We start from the raw sequence: 21173 nt of genomic DNA on the forward strand, positions 1-21173 counted from the left end.
TTGACCTTGGGCAACCCCTGGACACAGGTCCTTGGGGTGGCCCTGCCCTCACCTGGGCAGGAGTGAGGCAGAGGATGCCTGGCTGGCTGGTGTCAGTCCAGCCCCAGGAGGCAGAACACTGACTTGAAGGAAGGGACTGGGCTGGGAGGGGCTGGGGGGCCTGGGCGCGGGGCAGGTTCAGCCTCTATTTGCTGAGATCAGCAGAGGCTCTCGGATTGCCAGTCTGTGTCTCTTTGCTCCTTCTCTGCCCCAGACCACTGCCAAACCCTGTCCCAGAAGGTTTGGACCCGGAGCGTTATGGGCAGGCTCACCAGGCCACGGATGAGTGCAGGGCGTGGATTCACAGGGCAGAGATGGGAGGGGAAACAGGTAGGGGCCGTGGCCGGGCAGGGCTGGGAACCTGGTGGGAACCCCAGCCAGGTCCCCAGGAAGGGCAGGCTCACAGCAATGGGGAGGGGGAACGTACCAGCAGAGCCAGAGGTGGGAGATGGGCAGCAGCCCAGGACCTTGGGAAGAAAGGAGCCCACCCCCCAGGAAGTGGTCCTGACAGCAGGGGAGCAGGGTGATGTCAGGGCCTGGGCCCTGAGCTGCAGAGAAACACATGTTCGGAGTGTCCCCCAGCCCAGGCCTGGGGAAGGGGGCCCTCAGTCCCCCAAGGAGCCGCCCTTGATGACCATCTCCCGCAGACTCAGCCTCTCCTGGGGGCAGAGCTCCTGGGAGCAGGGCCGGCCCCACAGGGTCTCCGGAGCGGGGGGTGGGCGCTGTGCAGGCAGGCAGCCTGACCCGGGCACAGTCTCCGTGTCCTCAGCGCTGCGTGGGAGCAGCCGTGCCAGCCCCGCCAGGCAGGTGGTCAGTGCAGCACCTGGTCCAGCTCGTACTTCTCGCAGAAGTGGCTGGTGAAGGGGAAGCAGGTGAGGTACTCGATCCAGGGCCAGTGGATGGGGTAGACGTAGAGCCAGATGACCAGCGAGGCGAAGAGGCCGGCGAAGACCAGCAGTGACACGAGGATGAGGGCGCGCTTGCGGTACTTGTCGCTCGTGCCGAAGGTGATGTAGGGCAGGAAGGCGAAGGCCAGCAGCAGGCCGCTGAGGAAGCCAAAGATGTGGGCGATGTTGTCGATCCAGGGCAGGAGGCCACAGATAAACAGGAAGAGCACGATGGCCGACAGGTTCAGGAAGGCCTTCCAGGGCCGCTCCAGCAGCTGCCAGCTCTGGAAGAGCTCCACGAAGAGGCAGGCCAGGAGGCCGAACTGCGACCCTGCCGGGCCCACCTGCGGTGGGTGGATGGGGAGGGGACAGGTCACTTCCGGGTGCCACGTGGGAGCCTGTGGGGAGGCCTGGGCACAGCCAGGCTGGAGCCCCAGGACCTGGGTCATCCTCTCCGTGAGCCCCTCCCAGGGTGGGGACCCCGAGCCTGACGGCCGGGGGGCAGGAGAGGTGCAGCTGGAGCTGCTGGAACAAAGCTGGGCTCGTTCCACCCACCCCTTCTGCAACACTGAGCACCTACTACATGCACGCCCAGTGCCATAAGCAAGACAGACTGCTCCAGGCAGCGCACGTGGGGAGGGACAGACACTGAACAAGCCCACAGCGTGAGGCTGACTGATCAAAACGCTGCCGTTTCTTTGGGTCAAGAACGGTTGCACGAGGGCAACTTCATATGGCCCAACTCACAGCTACGGGACGCGCTGCAGGTGGTGGTCATGGTCACGGAGAGAAATGAAGCAAAGAGGCAGAGTGAGGGACGGGGTCCAGGTCTTCCTGGAGGTGACCTCTACACGTGACCCAGGGGCATCACTGCTCCCTCGCGCCTCGGGATGGACTAAGGAATTGGCCGGGAAGCCCCCAGCTTAGCTGTCCACCCGCTGTTGAGCCTGACGTGGCAGGGGCTGTGCGTCCCTCAGGCCAAGCCAGGCGGGAGGCGTGGAAGCAGTAGAGCTAGCCCTCCCTGCCGCATCCTGAGTCCCTACCTCCGCGCGGTACGGGAGGAAGATGGCACTGGCAAGGTTGCCGGTGATGCCGCTGAGAACGAAGATGATGGCGATGCGGTGCCAGCCGGCCAGCTTCTCCAGGTCTCGTAGGATGGTCATTTGGAAGATCACAGATACGAGGCAGTGCACCACGCTGGGCGGGGACACACCGGGCATCAGCCCCCCGCCCCGTCTGCCAGCCAGCGACTTCGGGAGCAGCGGGGTCTGGCAGGTCGTGCCGGCTGCGCCCTGGCCCAGGGGCCCCTCCTCCGGGAGTCCAGGTGGGTGGGCACCACAGGGGTCTGGGGGGTGGGCAGCGAGGCACCTCTTACCCAGCGTGGAGGAACAGAGACAGCCAGAGCCTGTAGAACTGATCTGGGACCTCAGGATTGAGGAAGGGCAGCAGCCCACACACCTTGTCCAAGCAGTGCACCTGGGGGTGAGAGCATGGCAGTCAGCGCCTAGGATCCCGCTGGGTCCGAGGCCCCGATGTAGGGGGCAGGACCAGATACCTGCTGCAGGAGAGCATACAGGCTGCTGCACCTGGCTGCTCGCGCCCAGGGCCCCACCAGACCCCACCTCACCTGGGAGCAGAGCGTGGCCTCTTCGTGGAAGTAGCCGTGCACGAACTCACAGTATTCCCGAGTGGTGACCTCACAGCTGGGGGACAGGGAGGCAAGGCGAACACCAGGGCCCTGAGTCCTGCCCGCCCCCGCCCAGTGCCCGGCAGCAGCAGGCACCACTGGCAGGACGCGGTGCCCCTCTGCAGGAACCTGCCCACACCATGGACGGCCCCCGAGTGGGGAGGGAGGACGCCAGCTGCGGGGTGGGTGACAGAGGGGGAGCACAGGGGTTCCGGGCCCAGGGCCCAGGCCGGCTCACCTGCCCTTGGTGCCGATGCAGCAGGGGCGGCCCCGAATCTGGCAGTCCATGTGCGGGAAGCCCGAGCGGTTACTCCTGGCCTGCTCCGTGCAGATCTGCCAGGAGGGGCACGGACAGCGGCTAGGGCTGTGCAGCAGCACGCAGGCCCTCCCCACCCTTCCCGGACCACTCTCCCCCCTGGACACTCACCGGCCACTTGGTGATGTCATCGGGCCAGATGTGGGCACCACTGGAGGCCGGCTCCTCGCAGGTTCTGGAAGCAGAGGTCGGAGGGGGCAAAATGAGGGGCGACGGCATCCCCAGCCTGCCACGCCCCCTGGCCAACATCCCCATGGGTGGCACAGCCCCATCTCCTCAGCTCAGCTGTGGGTCTCCCGGGACTGTACCTGGGGTCCTGGTTGCACACGGCCCCCGATGTCCGCTTTTGGCCCAGCGCAGACTTGTCCATGGGGGGCCCCGTATCATCCTGCCACTTGACAAAAGTGGCCAAAGTCTCCTGGAGGATGGAGGCAGGCTGGTCATGGCTAGGACAAGGTCACCACCATCAGAGCGGGCAAGGGCCGCTCCAGGGCCGGGGCTCTTGCCCTGCCGTCCAGGGCTCAGGCTCATCTCCCAGACCCCCACCCCCACGGACACTCCCAAGACCCAGCTTTCCCCGCTCTGGGGCTGGGGAGGTTGGCGCCCTCCATGTGCTGAGCTGCGTGCAGGGGTGTGTGATACCAGGGAGGGCAGAGGAAGGACAGAGGCAACGTAGACACCGCCCTTGAAGGGCCCCTCCCCCAGGCTGGGGCAAATGGAGATGGTGCAGGGGACCAGGGTGGGGCTCGCAGGGGTCGGAGGGCCTCTGCCCCCACCGAGCAGTCCTGCTGCAGTGTCTGGATGCAGCCTGAGTGGTCATTCTGGACACAGCAGCCCGAGTCCCGCTCCAGGTCTCGCTCCCGCAGCACCAGCTGCTCGATCTGCTGGTCCTTCCGGATGCAGGGTGAGAACTTGGCTCCCAGGTGGATCAAGTCAATCTGGGGGCGGAGGGCGGTGGGGAGTGAGCTCGGGTCCAGACCTGGCTGCTCCGTTGAGAGTCTCCCCCTAGGGGCCCCTGATGAGGGGGGCTTCCAAGCAAGCCAACCCCCTTCCTGCCCAGCTGGGGGTGGCAGAGGCCAGAGGCTCCCTGCTGAGATGCTGTCCCTGCCTGGGCCCCTTACCGAGCTGGGGCCAATCCAGAAGTTCTCCTGCTGGATGTACTTCATGCTCTCGTACACACCTCTATTCCTGAGTACCTGGTGCAGAGGTGGAAGGATGGGGGGGTCAGGGGTTTCTCTGTCCCAGGGAAGGGCCTCCGGGGAAGGGGCTGAGAAGCAAAGCAATGGTGAACCCAGAGCACTCTCCTGCTTGGGCCAGGTTGTTGCCGTGGAAGGGACTGGGTGGCCCAAGATGCTGGCGCCTCTTGGGGGAGGCTAGGATCCCCAGGGCGGAGCCCCCCTTCCCTAGCCCCACTCACCAGCTGGGTGGTGACGTGCTGGGCGAAGCCCACAGGCGCGATGCCGTACGTGCAAATCACCAGCAGTGTGATGATGACGTGGACGAAGGTCAGCCAGTAGGTGAAGTAGGGCCTGCGGGCAGAGGCCTCGGGTCAGCGGAGCCAAAGTCACATCCCAACCCTCAACCCCAGCCGCCAACAGCTCGCACCTGCTCCCTATCCTCCACTACTCCCCTCCAACTCATCCTTCTCCACAGCAACTCTTAAAATGCACCTCTCTGCGTCTCTCCCAGCTTAAATCCTTTCCATGGCTTCTCGCTGCCCTGGGGATAAAGTCTAACATGGCTCCTTCCCCACTGGTTGCAAGGCCTTGTTACATCTGCCCACCTCCCTGGCCTCCTTCCTCTCCTTCTCCTGCAGTTCCTGGAACAAACCCCAATCCCTGCAGCCCCAGGGCCTTTGCACATGATGCTTCCTTTGCCTGGGATGCCCTTGCCGTCTCTCTTCACCCAGCTAACTGCTGCTGCTCCTGATGACGCTCCCCCCAACCAGTTGTTCACTCCCACCCTCTGTCCTCCTTCTCCAGGACACTCACCATACCTGCTATCACTTAATTTTTTTTAACTTAGGGTCCAATGTCTATCAGGTTGCTGCTAATTGTACGTTCTTTGAGAATGGCCTCTTCCCAATCCTCTGGCTTCCCCCAAGGTCTCTGTGCAGGCCTCTTCACAGTCCCTTCACTCGCGGTCACAACTTCTAACTGCCCCTCTGACCTACCCTGCCCGCCCTGCTCCGCTGTTCCAGGGCCTGTGTGGTGGTGCTCAGTGAACACTTGTTGCCGGGCTGCCGTCTGGGAGCCCCGCAGAGGAGGCAGGCCCAGAAAGCGGGGAGGGTGGAGAAGAGGCGGCAACACCCGACAACCCTTCCCAGGTGACGTGCATGCTTGTAGGGTGACCCTAGGGGCCGTCCCTGCTCCCCTGACCCAAAGGCTCGATGAACAATAAGGGGAGCTTCGGGAGGGGCCCCAGGGGAACCTGGAAGCTCCCAGGCCCTCCTGGACGGCTCTCAGCCCTTCTCCCCTGGGCCTACGCCTGGGAGTGGCTCTCCCCGCACTGTCACAGAGTGGGCGGGGCTCACCGGTGGCTGTCGAAGCTCTCCAGCTGGCGCTGCACGGTGCTACTGATGCTGCGGCGGTAGCTGCGGTTCAGCCAGTTGCCCACAACACCCAGCCCGTAGTGCCGCTTCTTCCGGTCGAAGGCAAAGTGCTTCACCTTGGATGCGATACGCTTGCCACGTTTGGCCGCGGGCACCGGGGCTCGGTCAGACTCCTTCCTGGTGAGGACGGTGGTCTCAGCCTGGTGTCCTCCCCTCTCCCACATCCCATGAGGGGGGTCAGGAGGGACCTGTGGTCTAGGGAAGCCCCCTGGCAGGGCTGTTGGGCTCTTCCTCCACGGTGCCGCCTCCCTCCACCTGGAGGATTGCCCAGAACTCACAGAGAGATCTGCATCTCTTCGGGGGAGGCCGGGGAGGCCGAGCGTGGGATGCCCCGGAAGTAGCTGGCAGAGAGTGGGGGCGACTCAAACACATCGTCAGGCACCGAGCTCATCTCTTCCTGGAGTGGGTGTGGAGCCGGGACACAAAAGGAGACGGTGTGAGGAGTCACCGTCTCCAGCACTGCCCCCAGTAGCTCAATTAAAGGGCAGGACAAAGCCGGACAGGCTCTTTGGAAGGGAGGTAGAAGGCACGTGTTTGTGGGCCCTGATGGGGACTTTCCCGGCTGGCACCCTTCTCACCCCAGGTCCTTGCCCTGCCGACAGAAAGACGCACCCCCATCCCACCGACGGGCCTTTGGACATCTCAGGGGCTCCCAGCAGAGCATGACTGAGGCCGGGTGACCTCTCCTGGCTCCCATCCACCCCGGTCCCCCGACCCCGAGGGCCCACACACCCCATGCTTGCCTTACTAAAAAATGAGGAGTAGAATGTCTCTGCTCCATCGACCACATCCTCCTCCAGGAAGCTGGGGTAGGCAAAGCTGCGCTTGACCACCCGGCACCTCTGTCCTGTGGCATCCATTACCGAGCGCCCCTGTGCCAGACAGAAGCATGGGCGTCAAGCCCAGGTCAGGTACCCCTGCCCCTGACACCAAAGGAGTCTGTCAAGCCCATCTGTCTGGGGAGGTGGGACCCTGCCCAGAGCACGTGCATCTGTGAGAGAGGCCAGGACCGGGCTCCGGCTCCTGCGTAGCCTGACTGCAGCCACCTCTACATGGTTGGCTCTTAACTTCACCCTGGTGACCTCCGGCCCTCTGGCTTGAGCACCTGACACCCCACCACTCATCCTGCACCCTCATTCCCACGGGCTTCTTGGCACGGCACACTAGGCCCCTGCTGGCCTTTTGATCCCATCTCCTGCCATTCCTCTTGTGACCACCCTTCACTAAAACCACCTGCTACTCCCTCCTACCTCCAGGCCTTTGCATAGGCCGTTCCCCCTGCTGACAATGCTGTTCCCTTCCTGGCAAACCTTTCCTTATATTTCTCAAGTGCCTTCCCTGACACCAGCCTCTCCTATGGGTGGGCCCCAGCACTTATCACACTGAATGGTGACACCTGCCCTCACCCGAGCTGAGGGCTCCTCTAGGGCAGTGACACTGGCTCAACTCACTCTGTAGCCCCTGTGCCCAGCACATAAGGGGGTTCAGTAAACACAGGTCAGTGAGTGGTGCCTGCACATTTCACTTCCTACTTACCACCTTATGTGTCAGTGCAGAAACCAGCTGTCCACACTAGGGACAACTAGAAGTGGACCACTTCTAGTGGGACCACTAGAAGGATGTGGGTCTGGCACCCAGGGATCCCGGAGCAACCACTGCCCTTGGCACAGAGGAACATGCCTGGGGACAGAGGTGCTCTGGGGAGAGAAATGCCTGGGGAGTGAGATGCTCTGGGGAGAGAGATGCCTGGGGAGTGAGATGCTCTGGGGAGAGAGATGCTCTGAGGAGAGAGATGCCTGGGGAGTGAGATGCTCTGGGGAGAGAGATGCCTGGGGAGTGAGATGCTCTGGGGAGAGAGATGCCTGGGGAGTGAGATGCTCTGGGGAGAGAGATGCCTGGGGAGTGAGATGCTCTGGGGAGAGAGATGCCTGGGGAGAGAGATGCTCTGGGGAGAGAGATGCTCTGAGGAGAGAGATGCTCTGAGGAGAGAGATGCCTGGGGAGTGAGATGCTCTGGGGAGAGAGATGCTCTGGGGAGAGAGATGCCTGGGGAGAGAGATGCTCTGGGGAGAGAGATGCTCTGAGGAGAGAGATGCCTGGGGAGTGAGATGCTCTGGGGAGAGAGATGCCTGGGGAGAGAGATGCCTGGGGAATGAGATGCTCTGGGGAGAGAGAGGGAGCAGGCTGGGCAGAGGTGTCTTTACCTTGAGGAAGGCCGTGGCAGCTTGAAAGCTCATGTGGGCCACAGAGATCCTCTTGCGGTGGAGGTGGGAATAGCCGCCGGAGCGGACGCTGGTGAAGGAGGTGAGGGACAGGACCCCAGGGGTCAGGGGTGGGTGCGGGGCGTGGGGCCGGTCCACCTCGTCCGGGTGGCGGAACGCCCGTCCTCGGGCCAGGGGATCCACAATCTGGATGGGAGGAAGGTGGTGAGCAGAGTCAACTGGGCCCTGGGCCAAGTCATCTGCCGCCCCGCACCCCCCGCTGGAGCCCACCTTGGGCATCTTGCAGGGTCTTGGAGACTCGGTGCCCTGGAAGGAGGGCACCTCTTGGCTGGGGAGCTCCAGGTCCCGCTGGCACGAGGCCTTGAGCCGGCCATAGCGGGCGCTGCAGTGGTGCAGGCTCCTGCGCTGCCAGTGCTGGTGCTTCAGCTCCCAGTCGTCGCTGACCCCGAACCACTGGGCCGTGCCCCTGCGGGAGCAACCACAACGAGAGAAAGGCCATGTGCGCAGAAAGGAGACAAGGGAGGTGACGGGCACGTGTGTGTGCAGGGGAAGTGACAGGGCACGTGTGTGTGTGCAGGGGAGGTGACGGGCACGAGTGTGTGTGCAGTGGGAGGTGACGGGGCACGTGTGTGTGTACAAGGGAGGTGACAGGGCACGAGTGTGTGTACAAGGGAGGTGACAGGGCACGTGTGTGTGTGCAGTGGGAGGTGACGGGGCACGTGTGTGTGTGCAGTGGGAGGTGACGGGCACGAGTGTGTGTGCAAGGGAGGTGACAGGGCACGAGTGTGTGTACAAGGGAGGTGACAGGGCACGTGTGTGTGTGCAGTGGGAGGTGACGGGCACAAGTGTGTGTGCAAGGGAGGTGACGGGGCACGTGTGTGTGTGCAGTGGGAGGTGACGGGCACAAGTGTGTGTGCAAGGGAGGTGACAGGGCACGAGTGTGTGTGTACGGGGGAGGTGACGGGCACGAGTGTGTGTGCAGGGGAGGTGACAGGGCATGAGTGTGTGTGCAGTGGGAGGTGACAGGGCACGAGTGTGTGCAGTGGGAGGTGACGGGCACGAGTGTGTGTACAAGGGAGGTGACAGGGCACGTGTGTGTGTGCAGTGGGACGTGACGGGGCACGTGCGTGTGTGCAGGGGAGGTGACGGGCACAAGTGTGTGTGCAAGGGAGGTGACGGGGCACGTGTGTGTGTGCAGTGGGAGGTGACGGGCACGAGTGTGTGTGCAAGGGAGGTGACAGGGCACGAGTGTGTGTACAAGGGAGGTGACAGGGCACGTGTGTGTGTGCAGTGGGAGGTGACGGGCACGAGTGTGTGTACAAGGGAGGTGACAGGGCACGTGTGTGTGTGCAGTGGGAGGTGACGGGGCACGTGTGTGTGTGTACGCAGTGGGAGGGGCAGATCAGCTTCCCCTTGACCCCTGGTTCGGTGCCCAGGAACCAGATGGGCAGAGGGGGATTCAAGTCAAGAGCCTGAGGGCTGAGCTGGGAAGGCCCCGGGAGCTGCTCTGAAGGGCAGTGGTCCACCCCCAGATCCCTGACTCCCCTCAGCCTCCTCACTGTGGCTTCCTACCAGGCACAGAGCAGCTTGGGCCTCAGTTTCCCCGCCTGGACCATGGGCTGCCTGCCCGTGCCTCCCGGGAAGGGCCCAGGGCCCAGGTCCCAAGAGTTGACTGGCCCAGGGTGGGTGGGGAGGAGGTGGAGACGCGGCGGGCGTGCTCACCTGCGGATGTTCTGGGACAGGGAGGCCTGTCGGCGGAAGCCGGGGCGCTTCTCCGAGCCACCCTCCTGCCATCGTGCCCTCGGCTCCTGGAGGCTGACGCTCTTCAGGAAGGCTGGGTTCCTGGGTCTCTGTGAACAGCGGGCAGGAGCGTGGGCTGTGACTGCCTGCAGCCCAGATCCCAGGCTGGCTCTGCTCTGGCTCCCAATGTGAAGACCCAGACAGAACAAACCTCGACCCGAGTCTACCCCAAGCTGCTTTCATTCCGAGGGTCAAATCGTCATTTTCTAGTGTCTTTGGCGATCCCAGCACACGCTTCCCTAGCTCCCTATCCAGCGCTCCTGCCTTAGGCCTTAGCCATGGCTAAGCCTTGGCCTCGCCTGGCTTTACATGTTTGAAAGAGCCCTTGGCATGAGTGGACGGCATGAAACAGCCTCCCCGGTGCCCCAGGCTGCGCGGGGAGCCCACGCTGCTTTTTTTTTTTTTTTTTGCGGTACACGGGCCTCTCACTGTTGTGGCCTCTCCCGTTGCGGAACACGGGCTCCGGACGGGCAGGCTCAGCGGCCACGGCTCACGGGCCCACCCGCTCTGCAGCATGTGGGATCTTCCCGGACCTGGGCACGAACCCGTGTCCCCTGCATCGGCAGGCGGACTCTCAACCACTCTGCCACCAGGGAAGCTTTTTTTAGCCCATGCTCTTTGCAGCTAGCTCTCAATGAGCTCTTTATGGAACGCTGGTCTGGACTGCTGGCAACGTTGATTCCCCCCCGTCCCCCCGCAGGAGCCGGGTGCTGGGATCCAGCTGCTGGTGCTGCAGGCGCGCCGTGCCCCTTCCCCCAAGTCACAGGCAGCCCACCGCCCGCAGAAGGGCCAGGGCTCGGGCAAGGGAACGGAAACAGCCAATTCCCAGGCGGAACCGGCAAGTGTTTCTTATTTTCCCTGGCCCACCATGAGACAGAGACTGAGCTCAGGGCCCACCCCCTGTGAAGTGTGGGGCCAGGAAGGATGGGGTACAGCCTACAGCCGGGACACAGGGCAGCTGTGGCTCCAGAAGGCCCTCCTCCGGGAAGTGAAACTGCCCGAAAGGTGTCATGGGAGCACAGCGGTGGCCGGTGGCAGGGCGCCGAGCGCCCAGCTGCTCCCTTACCTGGGGCAGCATGCTGGCCTGCTCACTGGGGTCCGGGGTCCCGGGCGGAGGGATGGTGATGGATAGGTTGGGTGGCTTCCGGCTCTGCAGGCGGCTACTGGACACCGAGGAGATGCTCTCGCCATTCTTGTCAGCGGAGGCCATGGTGGGCGGGGGGGTGGGGCAGCTGGAATGGAAACAGGGAGGGGGCACAGGTGTGTCAAGAGGCGGCAGGACAGGAGGGGACACGGGGACAGTCCAGGGTGTCAGGGTGGTACCTGGGCCGGCAGCCCAGACTGAGAACAACCTGTAGAAAGTTGGTTCAAACCTAACTCTGGATTTCCGGGAAGGGAGGCGAAGGTTGAAAGAAGTGCAGCCGAAATTGTAACCAAAGGAGGCATTATGCTTCCAGAAAAATCACAAGGAAAAGTATTGCAAGCAACGGTAGTAGCTGTTGGATCAGGCTCTAAAGGAAAGGGTGGAGAGATTCAACCAGTTAGTGGGAAAGTTGGAGATAAAGTTCTTCTCCCAGAATATGGAGGCACCAAAGTAGTTCTAGATGGCAAGGATGATTTCTTATTTAGAGATGGTGACATTCTTGGAAAATACGTCGACTAAAATAAGTCACTATTGAAATGCCATCACGTGAAGCTGCCACTGAAGTTCTGAAATCTTTCATCATGTAAATAATTTCCGTGTTTCTTTTACAATAAAGTAATGATATCCAAACTAATGTATTCAGTGTCTCTGAAACTTAGTTTCTCTGTATTGATTTAAACATTCCCAAATAAAAGTATATAAATGAAAAAACAAAACAGAACAAAAACCTAACTCTGCACACTAAACCATGAAGCAGAGACTGACTCTGGGCTGCGTGGGGTAGGGTGAGAAGGTGTATTTTCATCCTTCATTTGCATTCCAGGGCAGCAGGGGTCTGGGAGGTCCCCAGCTCACCACCTCGTTCCATTTCCAGTCTCTCTGCTTCAGGCAAGGACCTCACCCAGAAAGGAACATTGAGGGCCAGGGATGCAGAGCTGCCGTGATCTTGGCCACCGCATCAGCCTGGCCAGAGCAGGCCAGGGGGCCGGAGGCAGCCTCCTTGGCCAAAGAGCCCTGCCTTCGTCCTGGGGGCAGGGCTTGGGGGAGGACAAGGGGAAAGGCTCCAGGCAGCCCACAGACAAGGGGCCCACAGCTGTGCAGGGAGGAGGTGGTTCTCAGAGGAGAGATCCCTGGGCTTTGAGCAAGGAAGGAGCAGCTCAGCCTGATTTCCAGGTAGATGAGAAAGCCACCATACTGGTCCCTGTCCCCCAGGGTTGGCAGGTTCCTCTTTCAAAGGAAAGTGAAACTACCACCTGTCTGGTACTTTTTTCTCTTCACAAAGGAAGAATATTAGATCTTAAGGATAAAGATGATATATGAACCTTGCCAAAAAAAAAAAGACTCAGAAGACTGTAAAGCAGAAAAGTGAACTCCTGGCCTGCCTGTCACCCCACGTTCCAGGAAAGAGCTCGGTGTGCACCCCTCTCCAGGTGCCTCGCTGCACTTGGAAAAGGACACGTGTACTTAACATTTTACATGCACTCATACCTTTTCTTCTATAGCATGGACATCCTTCCCTGTCAATGCAGACAGATAGCTTGACCTGATCTTTCTTGATGACTGGGAAGGTTTCACTGAGTGGAATGTACCAAGATTTACTTAATTCCAGACTGATGGTTGTTTAGGTTCATGTCCAGTGTTAACGAACACCCTTGCCTATACCGTGTGTACTTGTCCCAGTATTATCGCAAGACGAACTTCTAGAAGTGGAGTTGCTGGATTGAAGAGTAATTGCATCTTGAATTTCAATGGATCTTGCCAAATGGCCCAGCCAGGAGGAAGTAGCAGTTTACCTCCACCCGGGGCTTTTCCATAGCCATCCCACACCCACTTTGACCCACCAGAACTAACACCTCCGCCTCATCTATTCTCTCCATTTCATCTCTCACACTGCCCGTGACCTTTTTCTTGCTAAAACCCTTCACTATTTCCTCTCCCCACGTCCCAAGGCTGCTGGGGCAGGTTTGATTTCTTCTCCCCTCGCACAAGGCCAGGGACCTCACATCCATCTGCCAACTCAGGGGAGAGTCACACAGGAGCCCTCCAGCCATGGGACGGGCGCCGAGGTGTGGGACGGCCGGGCAAGGCAGCAGCCACCTCTGTTCCCAGTCTGTCCGCTCCCCACTCTCTGTCCAGCTCCTAGAAGAGCCACCGTTGCCTCTCATCTGAAGGACCACAGCCTCCAGACTCCTCTACCTGCTGCCCCCCGAGCTCCCACCCCGGGACCATTTTCCACACGGTGGCAGAATCCACCTTTGAAACGTGCAAATCATACCACGTCACTCCCCGCTCAACGCTAGGCCAGGATCTCCAGCTCTCACTTAAAGCAAAGTCCAAACTTCTCACTGGGGCCTCTGGACCCTTTGTGGCTTTGTCTCCTCCTTGCTCCTTCCCCACCCCATCAGGCCACCCTGGGCCCCTCACCGCCCCGCACCTGCCAAGCCTCTGTGAGGAGGTGCTGAGGGCTTGTGGTCAAAAGCACAGACTGGAGCCGGGTGGCCAGGGTTTGACCTGCACTTGACCACGGGTCACCCAAGTCCTCACCTTACGAGGGAGGAATAACCCGCTCCGCCGGAGAGGTGTCCTGGGCATCAAACGACTGCACGCATGACACACACTCAGGCAGCATGGCCACAGAAACTTGTTCAGGAACGTTCACAGAGGCCTGTTCATTGCGGCCCAAAGGTATAAACAACCCAAATGCTCACCGACATACAAATGGATGGGGGGAGGGATAAATTAGGAGGTTGGGATTAACATACACACACCACTACACATAAAATAATCAACAAGGACCTCCTGTATAGCACAGGGAACTCTATTCAGTATTCTGTAATAACCTATATAGGAAAAGAATCTTAAAAAGAAGAGATAAATGTACACGTATAACTGAATCATTTTGCTGTACACCTGAAACTAACACATTGTAAATCAACTATAATATAAAGAGTTTTTTTAAAGTGTACTATAATCGGTGGAAAAAAAACATACAAGTGGATAAAAAGAAATGTGCTAAATCCACACAGTGGACTATTACTCAGCCACGAACAGGAATGCTACGCTGAGACAGGCTACAATATGGATGAACCTGGGGGATGTTGTGCTAGGTGAAAGAAGCCAGACACAAAGAGACCACTTACTCCAGGGGTCCAAATACCAGTCCAGAAGAGGCAAATCTATACACACAGAAGGATGAGTCGTGGCTTAGGGCTGGGGGAGGGGGCTGGAGGATGACAGCTAAGGGGCGTGGGTTTCACTCTGAGATGATGAAAATGTTCTACAGTTGACAGTGGTGATGGTTACATACACCTGTGAATATACTAAAAACCATTCAACTGTACACTTTAAATGGATGAGTTTTATGTGAATTACATAAATTAAATGTGAACTATATCTCAGTAAAGCTGGTTAAAAAAAAGTCTCCAGCAGGTGCTCCAGAAACGTTGGGCCTCTGCCCCTGCTGGTCCCTTCCTCCCCAGATAAGATGATCACACAGCAGAGCAGGTAGCTCCTTCCCATCATTCTGGTCCCAGCTCGAGCGCCACCTCCTCCAAGCAGCCCTCCCTGGCTGCCTGAGGCAGCTCCCCCTCTACCCCATGTGCCTCTCCATCACTTCACCCTGCTCACCTCCCTCGCTGCCCTCTTTCTGACTCATTCGCAGCTGCATCTCCACCGCCAGAAGAGTGCTGGCCCCCATGCAGCATTAGTACGTATTTGTTGAAAATCAGATGAGTGAGCAAGCGAAACAGCTGGTACCTGGGGTCCAGCCGACTCGGCTACCCAGCTTCCTACCTTCAGGGTTTGTGCTGAGCTCACACCTTCCTGGGTCTTGCTGCAGAGGACTTTAGAGCATGTTCTAGTCCTTTCCTCACTCCGCACAGATGCTCTGGGGTGAAGCCTCAGCTCTGCAGAGAGGTGGATGGATGCAGAGACAGAAGGAAAGATGGACGGATGGCTCCAGGTCAAGCAGGGCAGCTCCCTTGGTGCTCACAGCCCATAAGGAAGGGAGGGCAGGCTCAAGGGTGCATGTCAGGACTACTGCACCTTTTAATCTTACTGACCTCAGTCTCCTCATCTATAAAATGGGGATAATTCCACCAGCTTCATAGGTGAGGGATCAAGAGATATATTCTCCTCCTCCTCCCCCTGGAGTAAAGGCCCTTGTGGTGATGAGCTGGATGCTTCAGAGTGCCTGGAGGCCAGCAGCCTCTGGGCATTTACCTAATAAAACCACCTAAAGACCTGGGCTCTGGGCTGGGAACCATAATCAAGATGGTCCCTACTTTCTTTTCCTGTTTCTACAGAACTTTACTAGAAACATTTAACTTTTAAAAACGCAGGCATTATTGGCTATCTTCTGATTAAGAGCTGTTTTCAATTAAAGTAAGCCAAATATTCAAGGCAGTGTTCAAATGATTCGGAAATGTTTTGCTGTTGTTTTGGTTCTTTAAATTAATAATTTTTTTAAGGTAAAATCCACACAACATAAAAGTAAGGATTAAAAAGCGAACAACTTGTGGACTTCCCTCGTGGTCCAGGGGTTAAGAGACTGTGCTTCCACGGCAGGGGGCACGGGTTCTAGCCCTAGTCGGGGAGCTAAGATGTCACATATGCAGCTTGGTGCAAAAAAAGTGAACAACTCCAGGGTAAGCCTTTGTTTTTGAGAAGTCCCGCATAGGGGACACTGCCATGTAGCAGAGCACTCGGCAGCCCCGGCCTGGTAGAACGCCGAGGGCCGTCGGGGGCAGGACAGGGTCAGGGCCCCAGGTGGGCCAGGCCTTGCTCGGCCCTTCGCATGCATTATCCTGCTTTGTCCTCAAAACACCCTTCGAGATAGACATTATCATCACTTTCATTTTGTGGATAAGAATGGAAGCTCAGGGCTTCCCTGGTGGCGCACTGGTTGAGAGTCTGCCTGCTGATGCAGGGGGACACGGGTTCGTGCCCCGGTCCGGGAAGATCCCACGTGCCGCAGAGCGGCTGGGCCCGTGAGCCATGGCCGCTGAGCCTGCGCGTCCGGAGCCTGTGCTCCGCAACTGGAGAGGCCATGACAGTGAGAGGCCCGCGTACGGTAAAAACAAAAACAAAAACAGAATGGAAGAATGGAAGCTCAGAGGGGTTGAGTAACTTGCCCAAGCTCACACAGCCAGGAAGGGGAGCAGCTGGGACTCAAACTGCTCTGGCTATAGGGCCTGAAGTCTCCTCAGGAAACAGGTGCCCCCCCTCTCCTTAAAGCTGGGGTACACTTCGGGCTGGACAGCCTCCTATCAGGTAGACAGAGTAGAGAGTCCAGCCTGGAGGGAAACTTGGTTGAGCATCTCAGCACTTTGCAAACTGTGTTCCTCAGAGGGCTGGGGTTACCCAGAGGTGCCCAAGGGGCTGCCATGGGGTGAACTGGAGGCCGGGGGAGGGTCTGGGCTCCCCTCTGATTCCATGGGGCAGCACCCCTCTGGCTTTACGTATTAGAGTGGGGTCTTTCACTTGGTTGCTGAAGTCGTCCAACTAAAGGTGAGTGAGAGGAACTCTGGGTGCGGAGGGGGTGCCAGAGAGGGATCTGAGGCAGAGCTGGAGGCCCAGGACGCTCCCTGCTTAAGGCCTGAGCAAGACCTGGACATCACCCTTCTACCCTTAGCGCAGGGAGTCCTGACCCTTCATCCCAGGGCAGACAGGCCGTGGATGATGAGGCCACTCGGAGATCACAGACGGGACGTGGTGCTGGCCTGGCTGGCGCCTCGGATGCCACTCTGCACCACTCTGGGGACAGCTCCAAGACAACAGCCTCACCTGGGACGCCTGCACAGCAAGCTCTCCAGTTTGGCCTCCTCTGGGACCAGGGTACAGCGAGAAGGCACCAGGTGGGCACTGCCCTTGGAAACTGGCACCAAGGAGGGAGGGATGCAGTGGAGGAAGGCTGGTGGTAAGCGTGGGGCTGCCAGGTTTGAGCTTGGGTAAGGTCACCAAGCAGGTAGGATCCTTCTGGAGCTCACAGCTGATTACATCTCCCCACAGTCAACACCAGTGCCCTTCAAAACCTGCCCCACACACCACTGGACACACCACATCCCCCACAGCTCCCCAAGCTCCTGCTTCCTCTCATCTGAGGCCCTGCACCTGGCCCACCAGGCTCCACCCCATCTGCCTGGCCAACACCTACCAGCTGCTTTAAGGAGGGTAAAGTGTCATCTCCTCCAGGGAGCCTGTCGCATTACCACCAGCCCAAATCAACCACTTTCTCATAGCATCCTACAGAGATTTGCCTACATGTAGGTATCTCCCACCCACCCCTGGGCAACACAGGGTCCACAACCCAGTTAGCCCTGTTAATGGCTAACTGGATGGAAGGCGGGGGAGAGGGTGGGCGCATGCACGGCTGCAGATGGTCAGTCCACACTGACCCTGAACAGAAACTCTTTCAGAATCCTGCAGCCAGCCCAGGAAGTGGCTCATTCTGGAAGGCCCTACCGAGTGCTGCTTGCCCCACCCCTGCTCTGTGACCACTGCCCGGCCAAGGATGGAGGATGCTGTCCCAGGATGAGTCCCCAGAGGACCTCCTGTTTCCCCGCTTCTCCAGCACAGCCCAGATTCCCCAACTAGCCCTCCCATCCCAAAGCCATACCACCCCTGGCTGGGACCCGTAGCCCAGGACTTGCCGTGCTGCTGGCATCTGTCCGAATCTTCTGACAGGAAGAAGGGCAGACTCAATCCAAGGCCGAAGGACTGGTGAGACCGGACCAACCCCAGGGAAATCCTAGGGATCCCAAAGAGAAGTGGCGCGGCGCTGGAGAGCAGAGGCAGGGCTGGGGCACATCTTCCCGGGGAGCCACTTAACTATCTTCATAGGGCAGTGCTGAGAGCCCTGGCCTGTAAGCAGCGTGACCGGCACAGCCTCAGTTTCCTTCTCTGTTAAGCGAAGGGATTGGACAAGGTGATGGCTCAGCTTTGACACACATGAGGCCCACACATTTGGCATAAAAACACCACTTTGGGGACTTCCCTGGTGGTCCAGTGGTTAAGCCTCCGCGCTTCCATCGCAGGGGGCACGAGTTCTATCCCTGTTTGGGGAACTGAGATCCCGCATACTGCAGGGCGCGGCCAAAAAACAAATGCACAAAAACACACCACTTTGCCCTAGTCGCTCTCCACCACAGATGGGAGGGCCTGCTCCTGAGGCCGCGTGCCCCCAACTTGTGCAGAGATGGTAGGCAGGTGCACCAGAAGCCCAGCCCCTGCCTCGGGGCTCAGGGAGGGAGGGGGAGGGGGCGGCAAGTGCTCGGGGCAGATGCAGGGGTCGTCAGACCCACTCTGGGCACCTGCGTAACCCAAGTCCAGGGCGTGGGGCAGCCCAGACGGCAGAGACCAGACAGAAAAAGTGCTGGAACACTGGCAGCACCGCCCCGCCCAGCCCTTACCTCCCGTGCCCTCAAAGTGCTTCCTCACTGCAGAGGAAGCTGTGACAGCCTGGGACCAGGCTTCCTCCTGGCCCAGTCACATCCGCTGCTCTCTGAGACCCCCAGGCTTGCGAAGGCGCCCAGACCGTGGGCGGGGGGGCGGGGTTTGAGGGCCTGGCCCACCCGGCTGGCCACTGTCACTTGCCCGCAACAATTTTGGCTTCGGTGGGGCCTTCCCCAGAAAAAAGCCTTCAGCCCAGGATACCTAGGAGAGCCCCAAAGGGCCCTGGGTAGAGAGAGGGGGTCCAGCATGGGGGAGCAGGGGTGCATATCCAAAGAAGCAGTGCACTAGAGAGTTCACATCACCCGGGGGCACCCACGGGTGGACCAACCCAGGGTCTGAACCACCACTGTGCCCACACCCAGTAGCATAACCCCTTTAGCAGCAGCCAGGAGCTGGTACATATGGCAGAAACACAGACTCAGAAACTACAAGCTGGTGCGGCCAGGGAAGCCGGTTTCCCCACAGAGGGTGGAGCTGGGCACGGCCAGCTGAGCCCGGTCCCGGCAGCCACAGCCAGGGTGAGCCGGGCCTCCCCCGCAGGTCCCCTGCCAGAGCACTACCAGGGCACATGCTGGCAGGGTGCCCCCTCCCCAGGCTGCATGGGCCCACCGTCCCCTCCCCACCTGCCCCCACGTGTGCTTCCGCGGTCCTGAGGAGTCTGGCTCTGGTGCCCGCCTTCCCTCTCCACCTGCCGGCCACCGACACACTAGCAGGTTTCTGAAAGCTCCCCTGGTCTTGCTAACGGTGGATGGATTCTCCACACCCCCGGCTGTGAGGACCTCATGAGCCGGAAGTAGGCGACTGACACGAGGACTCAGCCTGCGTGTGGTCAGAAATGGGGACAGAGAGAAGGGAGGGGTCCTTGGAGGAGGGGCGAGCAGCCCCTCCAGAGGGGAAACAGGCTTTCTGAACCACGAGACATGGTCAGGAAGTTTACGGGACCCCCACGGGGAGGGCCTCAGGCCCCCTGAACAGAGGAAGGGAAGAAACCACCACCTGGCCCAGAGGTTCCTCCCAGCTGGCGGTGGGCAGGCAGTCTGCAGGGAAGGGAGGCGGCCAGGGCTGCTGGGACCTGCCTGTCCCCCGCTGAATCACAGGATGTCGGGGTGAGGGCAGGGGGCAAGGAAGTGGCCTCTCTCCCTGGCTTCCCTGTCACAGAAACCGAAACCCGATGTTTCCCTCCCCACAGCCGTTCTGGGAACTGGGTCATTTTTAGAAAGCAGCAAGGAGGAAGCTGGCCCTCGCCCAGGGTGCAATCCCCAGCGAAACCCCTGGTTCTGCTGATCTCGGAGCTGCTCCGGCTGCCACGAGGCCCGGCAGGAGCAGCTTATGTAAAGACTGCAACCTCGCCCAGGCTCCCTACCCTCTGGCCCGCACGGCCAGTGACTCACCAAGGACGCCTCCCTGCCCTGGCGAGAGCTGGTGGGGACAGGAGCGCCGGGCAGGAGGGAGCAAAGGCACCCAGCTGGGGGTCACGCAGGATTAGGAAGACAAAAAATGGACAGACCAAGAGGGAGGGAAGCAAAGTGTGCAAGACCCAATCATCAGAGCTAGAGAAGGCGGGGAGAACCCAGCGGGTGCCGTCCCTGTGGCCGCCCTCCCTCCGGGCAAGCAGCCACTTCCCTAGAGGTGCCAGTCGGCACACTTCACAGGCTGCCCCAGCGCACGCTCACCCTTCAGCCCAGCTGCCCCCAATGGAGAGGAAAAACGAAACCACCTGTGGGTTTGTGCTCCAGCCACAGGGAGAGGCCCCACTCACAGAGGGCCCTGGCCTGGGGAGGCCCCGATTTCTCCCCCACCTTTAACGGCTTTGCTCAAACTCTAGAAGATAAAGAACCTGGGGACAGGTTCAGGGACCTGGTGACCTTCCCCATCAGACCCCAGGCTCTGGGCTCCCCGTGACTCAGTTAGAGTGGCTTGGGCGTCACGGCTGACCCCAGACACGGGAAGCGGGAACTGGGTACACGCTCTTGGTGGCAGCCTGGAACCCAGTGTCCGCCAAGAGTGTGTGCGTGCGAGGAGGACGGGTTGCCATGTTCACAACCCCACTCTGTTCCACCCGGAGGCTTTCTCAGGACCACACGCCAGCAGGGCTGGCAGAGATGTGAATACCCCCATATTCTGTGGGGACCCCAATTCCAGAAAGCCAGCTGGGAGTGCCTGAGCCCCACGTCCCCACGGCCTAAGGTGTGGCAGCTACTGGCAACATACAGGGACAGGCATTAATGGAAGTGGAAGCGGCACCAGACCTCCCCAACTGACCACAATGCTGGGCCCTGCCCACCGTGGTGCCCTCTCAGAGGCCCCTCTGGGAATCTCTGGACTCCAGAAGCTGCTGATGGAAGCAGATCGGGGGAGAGCAGTTGAGCAGAGACCTTCCAGACCCCAGGCAGTAGCGGCTTCCAGAGCCTGGGGGCCGATGGCAGCTTAAGGACAACAGCGGGAAGGGAGCAGAGTGGCCGGGTACTAGGATGCTCTACCCAGCAGCCTTTGGGAAGGTGGCCTATTCTGTCCCAATCCTGCTGTTCCCTGAGCATTGCTGTGAAGGAGAGGAGTCAGAAGTGGCCCCTAGGGGTGCAGAAGGTTCTGGTCCTTCCAGGCTAGACACCAGGGCACAGGAGGGATCCTGGAGAGGGATCAGCACCTCTGGGCACCATGCTGTCCCAGGTGTGATGTGAACCAGGCTTTGCTCCAAACACTCGTGAGGATTTGCCTCTCTTGGGATCTTGAAGCAGTGGGAGTTGGGTTTCCACTGGACCTTGGAACAGGCAGAGGCTTAGCACATGCTCAGTGGTGGGGGAGAAGGGGGTGCAGCATGGGTGGGGGAGCAGGAGAGGCTCACCTCACTCCTGCTGGGGCTCCCACACCCCGAGGTGCGACCAGGCTGTTTCCAGACACAACTAACCTCGGCACACAGAGCAGGCCTCTGTCCCGTGCTTGCAAGGGTGGAGTCCACCCAGCTTCCACCCACTCCTCGTGGCCTGGCTCCAGACAATGAAAACACTGTCCAGCTGGG

The 21173-nt window shown here is 59.8% G+C and overlaps 1 protein-coding gene across 1 annotated transcript; it reads right to left on the minus strand.

Moving 5' to 3' along the window:
• Positions 1-6: 6 nt before the first annotated feature.
• RHBDF2 (rhomboid 5 homolog 2) lies at positions 7-10793 on the minus strand. Its single transcript, XM_024760666.1, has 17 exons — positions 10628-10793; positions 9484-9611; positions 8032-8227; positions 7744-7947; positions 6284-6412; positions 5819-5937; positions 5463-5657; positions 4347-4458; positions 4051-4125; positions 3706-3867; positions 3238-3347; positions 3041-3104; positions 2852-2946; positions 2554-2629; positions 2302-2402; positions 1970-2123; positions 7-1270 (listed from the first exon to the last, which is right to left on the minus strand). The coding sequence occupies exons 1-17, from the start codon at positions 10769-10771 to the stop codon at positions 851-853; spliced, it is 2484 nt and encodes an 827-aa protein (XP_024616434.1). The 5' UTR covers positions 10772-10793; the 3' UTR covers positions 7-850.
• Positions 10794-21173: the final 10380 nt, after the last annotated feature.

The sequence above is a fragment of the Neophocaena asiaeorientalis genome, unplaced genomic scaffold (assembly GCF_003031525.2).
Source record: "Neophocaena asiaeorientalis asiaeorientalis breed wild unplaced genomic scaffold, Neophocaena_asiaeorientalis_V1.1 scaffold30, whole genome shotgun sequence".
Taxonomy (NCBI): domain Eukaryota; kingdom Metazoa; phylum Chordata; class Mammalia; order Artiodactyla; family Phocoenidae; genus Neophocaena; species Neophocaena asiaeorientalis.

Bases quoted from the DNA above. Each gene is read 5' to 3' on its own strand.
- RHBDF2 (XM_024760666.1), bottom strand. From the start codon at position 10,771: ATGGCCTCCGCTGACAAGAATGGCGAGAGCATCTCCTCGGTGTCCAGT. The intron at 3,868-4,050 runs GTAAGGGGCCCA...CTCCGCCCCCAG, and splicing joins TCTGGATTGGCCCCAGCTCG to ATTGACTTGATCCACCTGGG. The intron at 3,105-3,237 runs GTACAGTCCCGG...CTCTGCTTCCAG, and splicing joins GTGTGCAACCAGGACCCCAG to AACCTGCGAGGAGCCGGCCT.